This window comes from Protomyctophum bolini (assembly GCF_963924005.1).
Source record: "Protomyctophum bolini genome assembly, chromosome: 22".
Classification (NCBI taxonomy): domain Eukaryota; kingdom Metazoa; phylum Chordata; class Actinopteri; order Myctophiformes; family Myctophidae; genus Protomyctophum; species Protomyctophum bolini.
In genome coordinates, this window is record NC_137883.1 from 25079707 (window position 1) to 25095281 (window position 15575).

General features: G+C 42.7%; 1 protein-coding gene across 1 annotated transcript; it reads right to left on the reverse strand.

The window, feature by feature from the left end:
- Positions 1-1840: 1840 nt before the first annotated feature.
- Positions 1841-3319, reverse strand: LOC308309717 (nicotinamide phosphoribosyltransferase-like; the record flags this gene model as incomplete). Its single annotated transcript, XM_080755634.1, has 1 exon — positions 1841-3319. The coding sequence occupies one exon, from the start codon at positions 3317-3319 to the stop codon at positions 1841-1843; it is 1479 nt and encodes a 492-aa protein (XP_080611760.1).
- Between the last annotated feature and the right edge of the window lie 12256 nt (positions 3320-15575).

The following is a 15575-nucleotide window of genomic DNA, read 5'->3' on the forward strand; positions in this document are numbered from 1 at the left end:
CTTGAGACAGAATTGTTTACAGAATATAGGCAAACTGAAACGTATTTGTTGCGAGGATTGATATTGCTCATCTCATGTGTGAAATGCATTGCCCTACTTCTGTTCAATTGACTGGCTGTAGTAAACACCAGCCATTTCATCCGATGTGCACTGGACACGCACAAAGCAGGCTTAGATTTTGTGTCTCGGCAGGGCCTAAAACATCTGCTTTTGTGACGCCACTCGGCCGTGTCTGTTTGTCAGGCCTTGTCAAGAGAGATCACAAACATAGGGTCATTACAGTACACATTACAGTAGGATATATTGTCGGTCTAATTGCACAAACATTCTGAATCACACCATCTGTTGAGGGGCTTTAAATATAATAAATTGCTGTAGTGGACCGGGTGCTCAGTAGACCAGAAATAGAGGCTTCTGGTTGCGCTGCTTAGCAACACTTGTGCTGAATTCACAGCACTAGCAGCAGGCTATAGCCATTATTTGCTAATAGTGGACGTAATGGATGCTTGTTCAATTCTTCCTTCCCAATAGAGCGCCGAAGTCCTGACATCACTCACTCATCCCCTCGTTTACAGAAGTAATGGAGAATAACATTGTCTCATATAAGCATTGTGGTCCATAAATAAACAAGCTGTCTCGGTGATATATGCCGATTTGGATGAAATATGTGCGACTAATATAAACAATGTGTTTTGCAGAAATCGGCCTCATGGTGGCGCTATAACCGGCAGATGTGGAGGGATGCAGGGGATGCAACGTTTCGATCACTGGGATCTTCTTCAGGAAGAACATTCCTGAAGAAGATCCCAGTGATCAATAAACCAGTGGAGCTGAGTTTTCTACCAGTGTTGCGAACTCTACAACTACTGATTTCGGCCTCAGGTTTTAACTGGTCATGTGTTTCTTTGCTAATTTAGATAGCATATTATGTAGGCATAACATTATATACATAGTGTATAGTATACTTACTATGTATTGTATACTATAGTATACATAGTTATGTTCTTAGTTCACTTATGCTCCTAACATCGACGTTCTGTTCAATCAGATTCAATTCAGAGAAAGACACAGCTAAAGAGTGCACTTATAAATAATGGAGTGAATGGAGGGGAAACGTTTCATTGACGGACCACAGCGGAAGAGAGCGTTCCTAACGACCGGTAAGCTACTACATGGTAGATATTAGCGAGACTATTCTTAGTCAATAAATAACTAAAAAAGACGTCAAAGACATCATCGGCAGTAAATGAGTTTTCATTCATATCTGATTAGTACCAAATACCTAACCGGTCCATTTGTACACTCTCAAGAGTTAAATGAACATTGATTTAATGTTTAATGAATATAAATTGGAGTCCCAGAAATAGAAATGACAATAAATGGGGGTCCTTATAGACTAATGCATATCAAACTGTGGGTCCTTGAAATTAAAATGGTTGAGAATCACTGCTAGAGCCGTAAATACCTTTTCTAACGGGGATCCGCGGGCTAATGAGTGTCCATTTGGGGGTCCTTGACATGTAAAAGTTTGGGAACCACTGATATATAGTGTTTGTTCCCCTTGTCTCTCCAGCTCTTTGGTAAACAGAAAACAGCATTTTCAGGTCATGATACCAATTTGATCCAAATCAGGAGAGTTAACTCACACAGGATACAGGATAGAAAGGTGAAATTGGAGGTGATGACAAAATTTTACTGAACAAAAAGAACTTCGACCTTTTAACAAAAATAATATAAACAATTTCCCTTACCCCCTACCTTTTAAATAAACTATATACAGTGTCGTAAAAAAATAAGTTGTTAGTTGATACTTGGTGAAAAAGGTGATGGTGCCAGGAGTTCAGGGAAGATCTTCGTCTCTGAGCTTGGCATTGTCCCTGACTTCGTCAAACGTGTACGTCGTCACGATTTTTCCGTTCTGAAAAACCGTGCACAACAGGTCTGCACCGTGCTCTCCCAGTTCTCCCCTTCCCTCCTCCAGGGTAACAAACCCTCCGCTGTGCGTCCTGTGCAGGGACAGATAGCCTTTCTTGGACCTCTTGTTAGGGTCGGCCACTGGGTCCTTGAACACGTTAACCCCCAGGCCATTGGTGACCACATAGCTACACTTGAACGCGCAACTGAGCAGGTCCCGGGACAGCTTCTGCAGCAGGGACCCTCCCGAACCGAACGCTATGTTCTCGATGGCCCATCTATGTTGCTTCATGCCTTCGACAATCTCCAGCAGGCTGTAGATATCGATTCCATCTCCTTGTATGACCCTGATGTACGGCGGCAGAACCTTATAACCTAAAGAGTTCTCCAAGGGTGTGAACTTCTTACCCAGAATCTCCAAGACCTTCAGCACCGTGTCCAGAGGCTTTCCAGAGTCCGGTCGGACCACCAGCGGAGCATGCGCACCACGGGTTTCTATCAGGCTCCTCAGGTCCTCGCCCCAGAACTTCTCGCAGGCGTTGTAGATGTCGTAGCTGTCGCTGACGACGGACACGGGGACATTGGGGAATTGCCTCACGATGTGCTCAAAGGCATCTCTCTCGTGGTCTTTACCCCATGCTGTGATGGTGCTATGCTCCGCAGCGGGGATAGAAAAACCAGGCACTGGATCTTTAGTGCCGTAGTATTTCTTAATGATTGCGATGCCAGCTACCGTGTCTGTCCCCTTGAAGTTGATCAGGTGTGCCGATGCTCCGATCCCGGCGGTCTCCTGTGAAGACACTCCTCTGTAGCCAAAGTCATGCAGTTTGTACTCCAGACCTTCCAGGCTCCCGGAGGTCTCCATGAGATACTTGGCCAGAATCCTCTTCTGCTCTCTGGAGTTGGTGGCCACCGTTATGGGGTACCAGACCTGCACCAGTATGGTCTCCACCCAGTTGGTGAGCCAGAAGCACTCTGGATCCGTGCTCTCCACGGTGAAGAGAACGTTGCCTCGAGTAATCACGCTGCCTTCGGGAACCGCCTTGATCTCTATTGGCAGGTGGCCGCTGTATTTCTCCAGGATGTACTTCCAGCCGATCTCGTTGAAGACGTCCTCCTGAAAGTGCTCCCTGTACACTTCCTTGGCTTCCTGGATCTTCTCCGGAGTCACGACCTTTCCTTTGAGGTATTTGTGGAGAATGTACTGGAGTCCGTAGAAAACGGTTTCGTTGTACTTGATCTTTCTGTTCTCGGTGGGGTCTGTCCTCTGCTCGCGGCACTCAAAGTAGGAGTACACCTTACTGGTGTGGGGAGGATACTGCTTGTAATGCGTCACCTTGTAGGAATCGGTAGCAAGCAGTATGTTGAAATCCACGTCTCTGTGCTCCGTCTTTCCCGTTTCCATGATTCAGGCTCAATATTGTGGTTCTGGAGTTCAGTGCTTCTGCTTCACCACAAGTTTCTCTCAATATAGTTTGAGCAAATTGAAAGGCGTCATTGTATAGAGGCTGAGCAGAGCTCTGGTCTGACGACTACACACAAGACAAACTGTTGACACGGTTGCCAACCAAAGCCGATTTGCACAGGCACCCTTGACGCCCATGAGTGTAGGCTTGCAACAGTTGATCAAACTCAGCTTATCACCGGAAATTACCCCATCCCCCCCCCAACTGGGGGGGGGGTCTTTAAATGTCTCGATGAATTGAATACACAGGACCTCAAGCATGATCAGGTTTATTTCCAATCTGTTCTGACTACATGGATTCCGTTCACCCAAGCTGTGTAAATTGAATAGAAATGGCATAATTGTAAGACACTTGTGCATTTTTATGTCACTATCTCCATAAAATATTTGACTTGGCAAAGATTAGCATCTTCAACCCATTAACCCTGATGTCGCTACGTTACATTTAAAAAATAATAGAAAATCCACAAGCTCACAACGCATGATGCATTTTGAGCTTGGTGGCTATTTTCACAATTCTTCACACATCAAGTAGTAGGCCACATAATGGCATATGATTTTATTTTCATGCAAAGTTAATGCCATAAAAGATAATAAGCTTATTCAAGGCAGGACTAAACAAAAGGAGCTCCAAATGTATTACTTATAAAGCAATATTATGTAATGCAATGTCCTCTCCACAGTCATGGTATGTGCATAATGTGTTTGTGTACCTGCATTCGTATGTGTGTGTGTGTGTGTGTGTGTGTGTGTGTGTGTGTGTGTGTGTGTGTGTGTGTGCGTGCATGCATGTTAAGTATTATATTTATTTTCCAAGCAGGACATTAATTATACTACTATAACTATACTGCTTGTATGACAACAAGCCACTAAAAGTGCACCCTGAGAGCATAATGGAACTAGTTGAAACACTGTGGCTGATCAGATGGTGCATACAATCCTTGTTAATGTCTAAATCCACAGGCTGAAATTCTCTGCATGAGGTCTTTTAAAAGAGCCCTTTTAGATGATGAATGGTGTCTGGGAACATTATTTATTGTGATACCACATGTAGTGATTAGGCAATGAATACTTTTTCCCCTCATTGGAAAAAATAAAGGGTTGAATGCACAAAATGTGACGCTTTTTTCATCTCAATTTGTTTTGAATCTAAATTCTGAGCCTGTGTATGTTAGGGATAATTCAGAACTCTGTAATATTTCTTTCTGCAAAGTAATGCCTTATTTATATGGACAGTGCCACACGACAAAATGTACAGATCTACAAGCTCACAGTGCATTGCACCTATACTGTATGTACAGCATATTCTGTGCTTGTACATTGGCTAATTTGGCATGCAACATTGTCGTATGATGTTGTATAAATCTGGGCTTAAAACGCTTTTTCGTTTATTCTGAACTAGGTTTTCAAATACAAAATGTGTAACATACTGTAGGGAGGCAAATTTCATTTGAGTAATATAGGTTGTCATATAGGCTACCCATCTCTGTCAGCCGACATTTGTTCATTTGTCATTAATCTGACTCTCTCCTCCTCATCATTCTCCCTCCTCCTGCCCCCAGTGTTAAATATGCTTGAATTGGAAGCTTAAGACTTCAAGGCCTTATCAGTCATCCTAGAGCCAATTAAGCTCATTACAATACATTAGTGTGGATCTTATAGTTCCCTGGAGGGCTGAGGGAGTACATTATCTCTGTATTCCTCTCCAACCTTTAGACATGGGGGGGGGGGGGGGGGGGGGTTCTGCTGGTAGAAATATGGAATTAATATGACAGCACACATGACACAACCTTGTCAATAAATGGACAGAAGAAAATGGATTGATATGTTGTGGGTGGATGAATGATGCCGTGCCCGAGTGCTCTGTGTGTGTGTGTGTGTGTGTGTGTGTGTGTGTGTGTGTGTGTGTGTGCGTGTGTGTGTGTGTGTGTGTGTGTGTGTGTGTGCCAACTGACTGCCTCTCTTTAGATTCCCATCATACAAGACCACCAACTCTAAACAACAAGGGTATAACGTACCCTGTAATATAAACTGTACAGCTACAACAATATTTAGCGTGCGTGCGTGCATGCGTGCGTGCGTGCGTGCAGGCGCATGCTCCATGGTGCAAAAATAACCAAGGCAATGTTAGAGTTTTGTGTCGTGTGACATCACAAACACATGTGGTTGTAACGTCAGGCCTCTGGTTGCAGATCTCCATTTTCCTTAGATTTTTGTCCCCACCACAGATTTTTAAATAGCTTCAACAAAGTATTACTTCTATTATTTATTTGTACTTTAAGTTAGGTACTGTACATTTATCTGTATTTCTACATTGGGCTATTACTGCCACTGACAAAAAGTATTAACTACAGTAGTTACCCGACCCTTAATGTCTGTAGTCGTTATAATATGTAAGTGATTACTGTAAGTGAAATCTGTCAAGGAGCAGTTTGAAGTGTGCTTCCTAACTAGTAGATAGTCCTTCTGAAGCTCCATGCGTGTCACTTCATGGCCGTTGTGCGAGCTTGTACATCTGCTATGTTTGAATATCACTGAAAAATCTTGAAAGAGTTTGAAAGACGCTGAATAATTTTACAAATTTTAAACACAAATCTTCTCTTCTCCCCTGGCACAAAACATTTTCAGATGCAGGGGTCCGTGGCCAAATATATATAGGCTGTCATGTTAGGGGTCCTTACTCCGTTGGCACGAAAAGGTATGAGAACCACTGATTTAGAAGGCATTTGTATAGAACCGCCCTCAGGTTTTAGTGGGTTAAAGACACTGTCGTAGGACAGAGTGCCTTGTCGTATTTTCAGAGAGCAGGTACATGTTACCGACATCATCGCTTTATTCTGCCAAATACCCTAGCTCTCTGAATTTCTCCAGGTCCAGGAATGTCTGTATCAAATACTTCTCAAGAGAAATATGTGGTGCGTTATAAAGCTCGCCTACCGTAATGCACCGCCACTATGTGTCTATTTAAGAAGTGAATGTGTTGTTACATTTATATAGGCAGGCAAGGTGCCATGCGCTATTAGAGATCTAACGAGCGCACACACACACACACACACACACACACACACACACACACACACACACACACACACACACACACACACACACACACACACACACACACAAACGGTGGGTCGGGACCATTTGTGGGTCACAGACACATTTTTATGGGTCCCTTATTTCATATTTTGTTTCCTACATTTATTTGACAATTTGGCCAATGTTTGACCACTTTTTATACTACAGTTTGATTTATTGATGCAGTAATGGTCCTTTTTATTATAATTTGTTTAGGTATGAAGTATCAAAAGTGCTTAAGTTGTCACTTTACCGTCATGTCGCGTGTGTACACGTGTGAGTGCGTGCGTGCACAGAAATGCATGCAACTATATTATAATACAATATAAAATGGACTGACATAGACAGATGGATGGCTTAAGTACTTGGCACCCAAGTATTTGGACAGGCACATGCCCAGAGAGAACCACCATCCAATTACACTGTGTAATATGAGCCATACATTCAGGTGTCCTTCACACCCAATTAGACTCCATTAGGCATGCTCGCTGGCATATAGTGCATACATGGGCAACTGGCGGCCCGGGGGCCATACATGATGCGACCCCCACCATCACTTAATGTGGCCCGCAAGTTAATATCAGAATACTGATATATTATATTCATCCGCTCGAGTATATCTGACTGAACTAACTTCGCAAGCTATACGTATCATAATAGCAAAAATAGCTATAGAGCTTGTAGATCAGCTATTTTTGCTATATGACAGAAATATGCAATGTGGAAACTACAGTATAGTGGCCCTCTCCATCTGCACCCCTGGCCCATATATAGTGCACCATCCTGGGGACTGCATGGGGCAGAGGTGGAAAGTATACCATACCGTACTTAGTTAAAGTCGTTTTTTTAATGAATTAAATGTATACTATAGTCCTTACCCGTTCTAATATATGAACACCAAATTAGGTACAGTGTGGGGTAATGAGATGTAATAGATGACATTATTGTTTGGGAGGGAATTGTTAACGGATGAGGGCACAAAGTTAATATTATTGTTAAGGGATGAGCTTGGGAAGGGCACAAAGTTAATATTAAGTGGTCTGCGGAGCGTTCCCTGGGGGGCGTCTGTGTATTCCTGGGACTCACATAATAGTCTCTGTGTGGCTGAGACACGCACGTACGCACACAGGGCACACGCCCCAGAGTTGGTTTTGACACGGCGTGTGCACAGTACAGACAACACTGGCAGGCGTTGGCGGGTGTTTGCGACAGGGATTTTAGAATGCCAAGTGCGTAACCCGTCGCGAGACAGATAATCGAGGCGATGTTGGGTGTCGCTAGGGGGCGGCGGTGTGAGGTTGCGCGTTTTCCCATATAAATAGATGGGGAGATTTTAATTCACTAATAAAGTAATTATTAATTAATTATTTGTTAAATTGAAAAAAGGGCTTCGTGAAGGCCTCCGTAATATTATGGTCAATGCGATTGGTGCTACGACAGTGTTTCAGACATTCAGACATTGAGTGAATTATAGTTTGATGATGATGATGTCTAATCTGTATGGTAGAGCAGGGGTTCTCAAACTCTTTCATTAGTCTGCGGACCCCCTTTAGAAAATTATTAGAAAATATATGCCAAGGACCCCCATATAAGAGAAGATTTCTTACAGCTCTAGCAGTGATTTTCATTTTCATTTCAAGGGCCCCTGTTTGACCTGAATTAGGCTACGGTCCTTTGTCTTAATTCCTGCTCTTCTATTGAAACATTTATTTTTGATCGTGTCAAAGGTCATGTCTCACCTTAGACACAGGAGCTGACACAAATGTTAACCCGGCGGTCAAGATTGAATTTACTGTATCCCCTGAGCAAGCAGGCATACTCTATTAGCTCAATGGTAAATGTCATCACTTTCTGCAGGTAGAGGTAGAAGAGTAAAGTTTATACCGGTAGTGCAGCTTTAAGTAGACTAACAATTGACTAACCACTAACCATTTAGGACCATTCAAGACGGGAACCCATGTTGGGCTTCTCGACTTCTCGTTGCTATGTACAGTACTGTATACGTATATAGCAACATAACGTTTTTGTAATTCTTTTAGTTTTTTATTGGCTATTTTTAAGATCTTTGCATCTTTTCTAAGGTCATAATTGACAATTTGGCCGATGTTTGTCAATTTCTTATAGTATAGTTTGTTGGTTTCTTTTTAATGGTCTTATTATCACTTACTTATTATTATATTGCCTTTTCTTACATTTTAGGCTTAACACCTTCCACGCTTTATATTAAAATATGACATATACCCAGAAGCCCTTGCAGCCAACAATGTAGCACATTGAGCTAATCCTCCATAGGGACCCCCGTGGGGGTTCCGACCCCCCATCAAGTGTCCCATATATCTCCGTGTCCACTGGCTGTGTATTCATCACCCAGCAGCAGTTTGAGACATGTGTCTTAAACACAGTTTTCCCTCCTCTGGGATGATGAACGGCCGCGGCACGCATTATCATCGAAGCCTATATTGAAGCCCAATCTAGTTTCCAGAAGGGCAGACACAGGCAAGAAGAATGGCCCCTGGAAAAGTAGTTATGCTGCACAATCATTTTAACCACTTTATCCATTTAATTATAATATATGTTGGCTATTCAAAAATAACAGATTTACAAGCTCATAGTGCGTCATTATTCTCTCTATTTGTACATCTGCTACTTTTGAACTTAAAAAATGTAAAGAAATGTTTGGATTTTTTTTTTCCACAATTATTCTCTTTTTCACAATGCGTTGAACTTGTAGATCGGCTATTTCCACTAGTTTGGTCCCGGGGTTTCTAAATTTGGTCTGGAGCTAAAACATGTGTCAACCACTGCTCTAAATACAGGCCTTGCCTAGGCATAATATAACAACACACTGCGGTAATATGGAACTACTGAATATTGATAACAAAGTTTGAAAGTGTAGCAGTTGTGAAATGACTGAGCAAACTTGCTGCATGGCCTACATTCCTCAGCTAAAATGTACAGGGCAACGTACTATACAAACAAGCTGCCAGAGAAGGCGCATGTGTGTGCTTGGATCTCCCCCCTGCCTGTGAGCTCTCCTGCTGGGCACAGCTGTGCTGGTTTGAGCCTCTCTGCAGCAGAGCTCCATCTTGCTAGAGGGATACAGCTCACTAATATACCATTACCAAGCTGTTGCTTTTGTGAATAAAAACAGAGTGATAACCATAGACTGTAAATAAAATACATGGACCTCTATGGAGCTATTCTTTTGGGGGGGCCCCAATGACAGCGCCACAACAGGCCAATATATGAACTTTCAGGAAGTCAGGATTTCCTACTGACTTCAGACACTATTGGCTTCACTGCCCCCATGGTGATATTATAAGATAGCAGATCTACGATGATATGGTTAATGTGCATGGTTAAACTGAAACAAGCTCAAATGAGCTACTTTAAAACAAGCCCAAAAAGACCCGCAACTACTAATATTCACAAGCGACTTTACAGGAAAACAAGCGCAAAGTCACTTATCATAAGAAGACTTGGCAACACTGCACCTGGTGAGTAGGTTGGTTGGCTGCTTCTGCCATTGGTGTGTGAATGTTTATATCATCACCAAAAATCCAAATTTCAACTGAATTTCAACTAAATGAATGCCCTGCCTACTGTATATCAACATATAGTCTACTGTAGGTCTATGGTTGTCGCACAAAAGTAGTGAAAATAGCCCATATACATCCTCACTAGCGGCTCGCATCGCAAGGTTTTGTGGAGCTTCACGTAGAAAGGCTATTTTCACAATTTTAAATCGTTTTCAAAATAACAACAAAAGGAATGCATTTGGACAAGGTTTCCACCCGACAGCAAAAGGCACTATGCAAAATGCACTCAAAGGAAGCACTCATACAATTGAACATTTAATTAGATTTTACTCATAAAAAGGGCTTTTGAATGTCTAATAATTAAGTGGGTCTAACACACAAAATAATGACTCTTACATTACAGTGCTAATGAGCAACCCATTTAAAATTCTCTCTGGCAGAATGGTGTGCATGCACCGTAGACATTTGATCACAGTTGGGTTTTTGTAAAGTCAGTCAGCGTGGCTCGGAGACAGGCCTTAAATTGGAGATGATACGCTTCTCAGTCAGCCGCTGCTCAGAGGATAAATCCTATAAGCCCGGGGACCCGTTGTGAGTGACATAGTTTTGCAAAAGACCCAAACGACCCCCTTGGCACGGAGAATTACACCTGACTTCATGGAAAGAGGCTACATATATTTGGTTGTATTTATTCATTACACCGTCTTTATAGGCTATATACACAGTATGGTACCTTCTCTCACTCTGCCGCCATGATCTGGAGACTCACCTCTTCAGACTCCACTTTAGCCTGTAGCACTTGCGCTATACAGTATATCCTTGACGACCTAGGCTTATACAAAGGCTATAATGAAATTTAGCATGTTATGTAGACAGATTCGTTTGCAGCCTATGTAGTTTAAATAATTAAATGTACAGATTATTGATTATTGAGCAGTGCTCATCGTCATAATTTTTCGACCACGGTCGGGATCATTGATTTCACAATGCCACGGAAGACTTCCCGGTCGTTCATTACCATCCCCAGTTCCTGCTTACTGATGCATGTGTCCCTAGTGATGACATCAGGGAACGACAGTTTTCTACATCTGGTCTGCTTTGAGGCAGGACTCCAGAGAAGAAGGGAAGATATAACCTCATGATCAGCTCTGTAGCAGTGGCCGGCAAACTGTGTTCTTCTGGATCGGACTAGTGAGGAAACACGGGGAAGGTTGCCGTATATTGGAGAAGTCGGGTGGTTCCAAGACAGATTTTGCGCTCTGATTAGAAGGCGGGTGTAAGTGCCATCCGGCCATTTCTAATTTATTTTAAAGTGTCCATGTCTCGGAGCCATAGAGTAGAATCGTCTCGACGGTCGTCCTAAATACTTTTACTTTGAACCTCTTACTTAGCTGGGATGACCAGATCTTATGCATGTCGTTGCAGGCTGACCAGGATATACCCTTCCTACTTTGAAAGTCCTTTTGGGAAGAAGATATATGGACCCAAATACTTGTAGTCATACTTGTAGTCACCTGTTTCAAAGGAGTGTTGTTAAGTGTTTTGATAATGTGGTTATTGTTGGATTCGCATATTTACGTATTCAGTTTTTGTCTCGTTGAGATAAACACCAAAACAGTCAAGAGACTGAAGGAGAGTATGAGTGTACTCCAAAGATTGACTGATAAGCGCGACGTCATCAGCGAAGTCAGTGTCAGCAGCACTGCTAACCTCTCTAATGCGTGGCTTTGTGTGTAATGCGTATGTAAGTCTGTGCTATATTGCCTTCTAAATTGCTGAATGGGTGCAGCAAGAGAAAGAAATGAGGATGAGTTTAATAGTAAAGTCAAATCCCCAATGTTAATTTAACTCCAAATAAAGATCCATTTGATCCATTTATGCATACATGTGCATACTGTGAAAGAACACTGTGGATTTGGCTCTGCAGGTGGCCTCGTCTTTACACTGTATTAGCATGTTTGAATGCAGTGTGATTATAGTCTGTATTATATATGATCACTACGATCTTGCGTACTGTGTAACGATTTTCTGCTTTATAAACCTCACATGAGAGCCATTTAATGCAGTGAATAAAATATTTGATTGAATCTTTATGAAAATAAGCTGGCTGGCTTAGTGTGTGTGCGTGTGCCGCAACTTCTAAAAGGGTATCGCAAGGATATTCTGCCTCTTCATATAAGGATATTGTAACCATGTAAGCCCTATTATTTTGTAAATAGCGGAAATTTGTCTACACACCTACCAGCTTATAATGCACCACCATCCGGACACTTTGTGAGCTTTGTGAGCACACAATTGACAAGAGAGAGAGAGAGAGAGAGAGAGAGAGAGAGAGAGAGAGAGAGCTCTAAGTCATGTGTATCATTATTACAGTATGTGCAGTGACCCAGACCAAACCAGGCAACATACTTTATGGCACCGCTGCTGTTTTGCTGATGTGAATACAAATAAAATTAATTAACCCATTCTGACCTGAGATCAGATTCATACGAGGTTTCCACTGGACACACCTTAGAGTATATATACAATAGAGAAGACACCCAAGTTCTCCTCCCGTCCACTTGCATTGAGTTGCTCAGAAGCGCATGAGGCGAATCCACTCCTCCTTCCGGTTTAGGAGCCCTGTGCATTCTGGATTTTTGCCCTCAAACACATGAACGCGCGAGCGACCGGCAGAGTGGACGGAGCCTAGTGCGCGTTCATGTGTTTGAGGGCAAAACCTTACCAAACTGCAATACCTTCTTCGGCCACTATGTCCATTGCGCTTCAGGATTTCCTCTGGGTGTCTTCTCTATTGTATAATAACTCTATGGGACACACGCTGTTCTGATGAACCCATTCTGACCTGAGATCAGATTCTAAAAATGTCAGTCGCTCTTCGATTTTTCAAAAATAGCAGACCTACAAGCTCGTAGCGCGCCACTCGGTGGCGCGCTATGAGCTTGTAGATCTGCTATTTTTCAATAGGTAAAGCATAACATGATGCTAACACCAAAATGGGTGCCCGGTCAGAATGGGTTAAGGTGTCATGTATTTATTTTCTTTTTTTCCACTGCAAACGGAGTTCTGGGATGTGTTCCAACTCCCAACCCACAATTTATGGCAGTATGAGCAGCAACTCAAACAACTCCAGACTGGCAATACATAATACAGATTGTGGGGTTTCCTTTCAAATGTAATGTCTATACTTCTGAACACAGTGGTGGACAAAAGTACTCAGCCGCGCATGCTTGAGTCAAAGTGTATACTCGTGCCGTGCTCTAAACAGCAACGCCATAGACTTCAAAGGCCACGTAAGCACATTAATATATCTCTAATAATTTTAGTAGTGAACGCAAAATTACCAATGTATGGCTCCGAAATTGAGGACGGCAGAAGGCAGGCCCGTCATTCAAACTCTAGACGGGCCTGCCCCATTAGTGCAGCATTAGCCATGCCGGAATGGACCAGTCAATAATAATTTTCACTATATTTGAAACAGGGCCTAAGTGGCAGGTTCATACATTTCTCTTCCTAGAAATGTGTAGTAAAAAAGTACGATACTTGTCTTTGAAATGACACACACACACACACACACACACACACACACACACACACACACACACACACACACACACACACACACACACACACACACACACACACACACACACACACACACACACACACACACACACACACACACACACACACACACACACACACACACACACACACACACACACACACACACACACACACGCACACACAAAATCATACTGCAATCGGATCTGAAGCCATTAGGCTGTTGTTGAGATCAATGTTAAGGCTATTATAGGCTGTCGAGTTGACTATGGTGCAAGTCTGCGGTGAGTCTCACTGTTGTCCGCAAAGCATTTTGTAGCAGCGTCTAGGACAGATTATGAGTGTCGTTTAAATATAGCAGATGTGCAGAAGCTCACTGCGCATACATCTTCTCTTATGGTTGGTGCCTGCAGGTACAAAACATTTTCAGATGGGGGGCCATTTATAGCTTGGGAGGGAAGAATTCATTTTGTGCAGTTTCATGGTAACTAGTTTTTAGATTTTTGACATGATGTTAAGCAATAAGCATGGGTATAAGGTTTTCAAAAACCATCGCAAGCGAGTTGGGCTCGTGGATTTTGTGAAAACATTATTATTGAAATATACAGTATATATAATATATTTGCGCGACTTGCTTGTATGATGAAGTAGGGCATTCATTTTCAAAAACTATTATAATTAATATTTAAATGTAAAATCACACCATTAAAAAAATATATGCCCTTATAGGGTGCCTTGAGCACCAAACTAACCCATTCAACTGGGAAGAGATTATGAAAACTATAAGGAGGATCGAAAAGGCAGCATTCATCCTCTTTTTATCTGGCCAACAAGGTGCTCAATGTTGTAGACGGGGTCAGATATCTGGGTCACTTCACTATAGGGATGAACTCATTAATGAGGATGATACATGTTCAGAGACAATTCTGTGAATTGCATGCACAAGCCAACATATTGTCATGAAGATGTCATGTGTACTGCTGCTGATGTGTTAAAGCTTATTGTACATCGCTGTATACTGCACACAGTAAATACAAATACAATAAGTTGTGGGTGGCATAATGATGCTCTCAGAATCCTGCCGAGGCTCCCGACGCGGACAAGTGCCAGCAAATTCTTTGTACACAGTGGTGTTCCCACTCTAGACGCTGTTCTCAGAAATCTAATGTACCGTTGCATGATGAGGTTGAATGACTCAAACAAAATCATAATGACTTCAACCACAAGACTTAGAAGATAGCGACATTAGGTAATATAGTTTTTGTTACGTTGTCCCCTGTATTGTTTTTTATATGGACGTAATAGTCTGAAATAAAGCTCACAGCTCACAGCTCGCTGGTCTATTTTCTCTCGGCTTGGCTTTCACGCCTACTTGCTGTAGTAGCGACCTATCTTTGTCATTGGCTGCCATAGTGACGAGCTATCGTCCTGATTGGCTGCCTCGTCTCTAGGCAACCAGACACGTTTTGCCTCTAGCCAACCTCTCAGCCAATGGGATAGCTTTGCAGACAGCAACAACCCACTTATCTTATCACGCCGCGCGCCAATGCTATTTGACCAAAGGGATTCTAATGTCAACGTTCAAGTACAACACGTAAGCTACCATTCTGGGCTTGTTTTAATCTAGAAAGTGTGAAAACTATTGGTTTAGAAGGCATTTTGTATAGAGTCGGCCTAAGGCACTAATGGGCTAATGCAGTCATTCGTCAAGGGGGTACACCGCCGCAGCAAGTTAATCACCCCTGGACTGTCACCATCAGTAGTGTGACCAGGTGTTCCACTTTATGTGGGGCTGCACAGCATTAAAGTCCCCTGACTGTCTGTCCAATGCCCCACATTTTGAGTTGATGTTCCACATGGTGTTTTTGGCTCTAGTCTTCAAACAGTCAAACCACTGCAGACGGAACAGAAAACGCTGGCTCTTATCCAATGGCTGTGAAGGAAAACAGCCACGGCTGTCATCGAGGGACCGTGTTTGATGTCAGTCAAACTTAGGGCTTGGCAATTAACAGAAG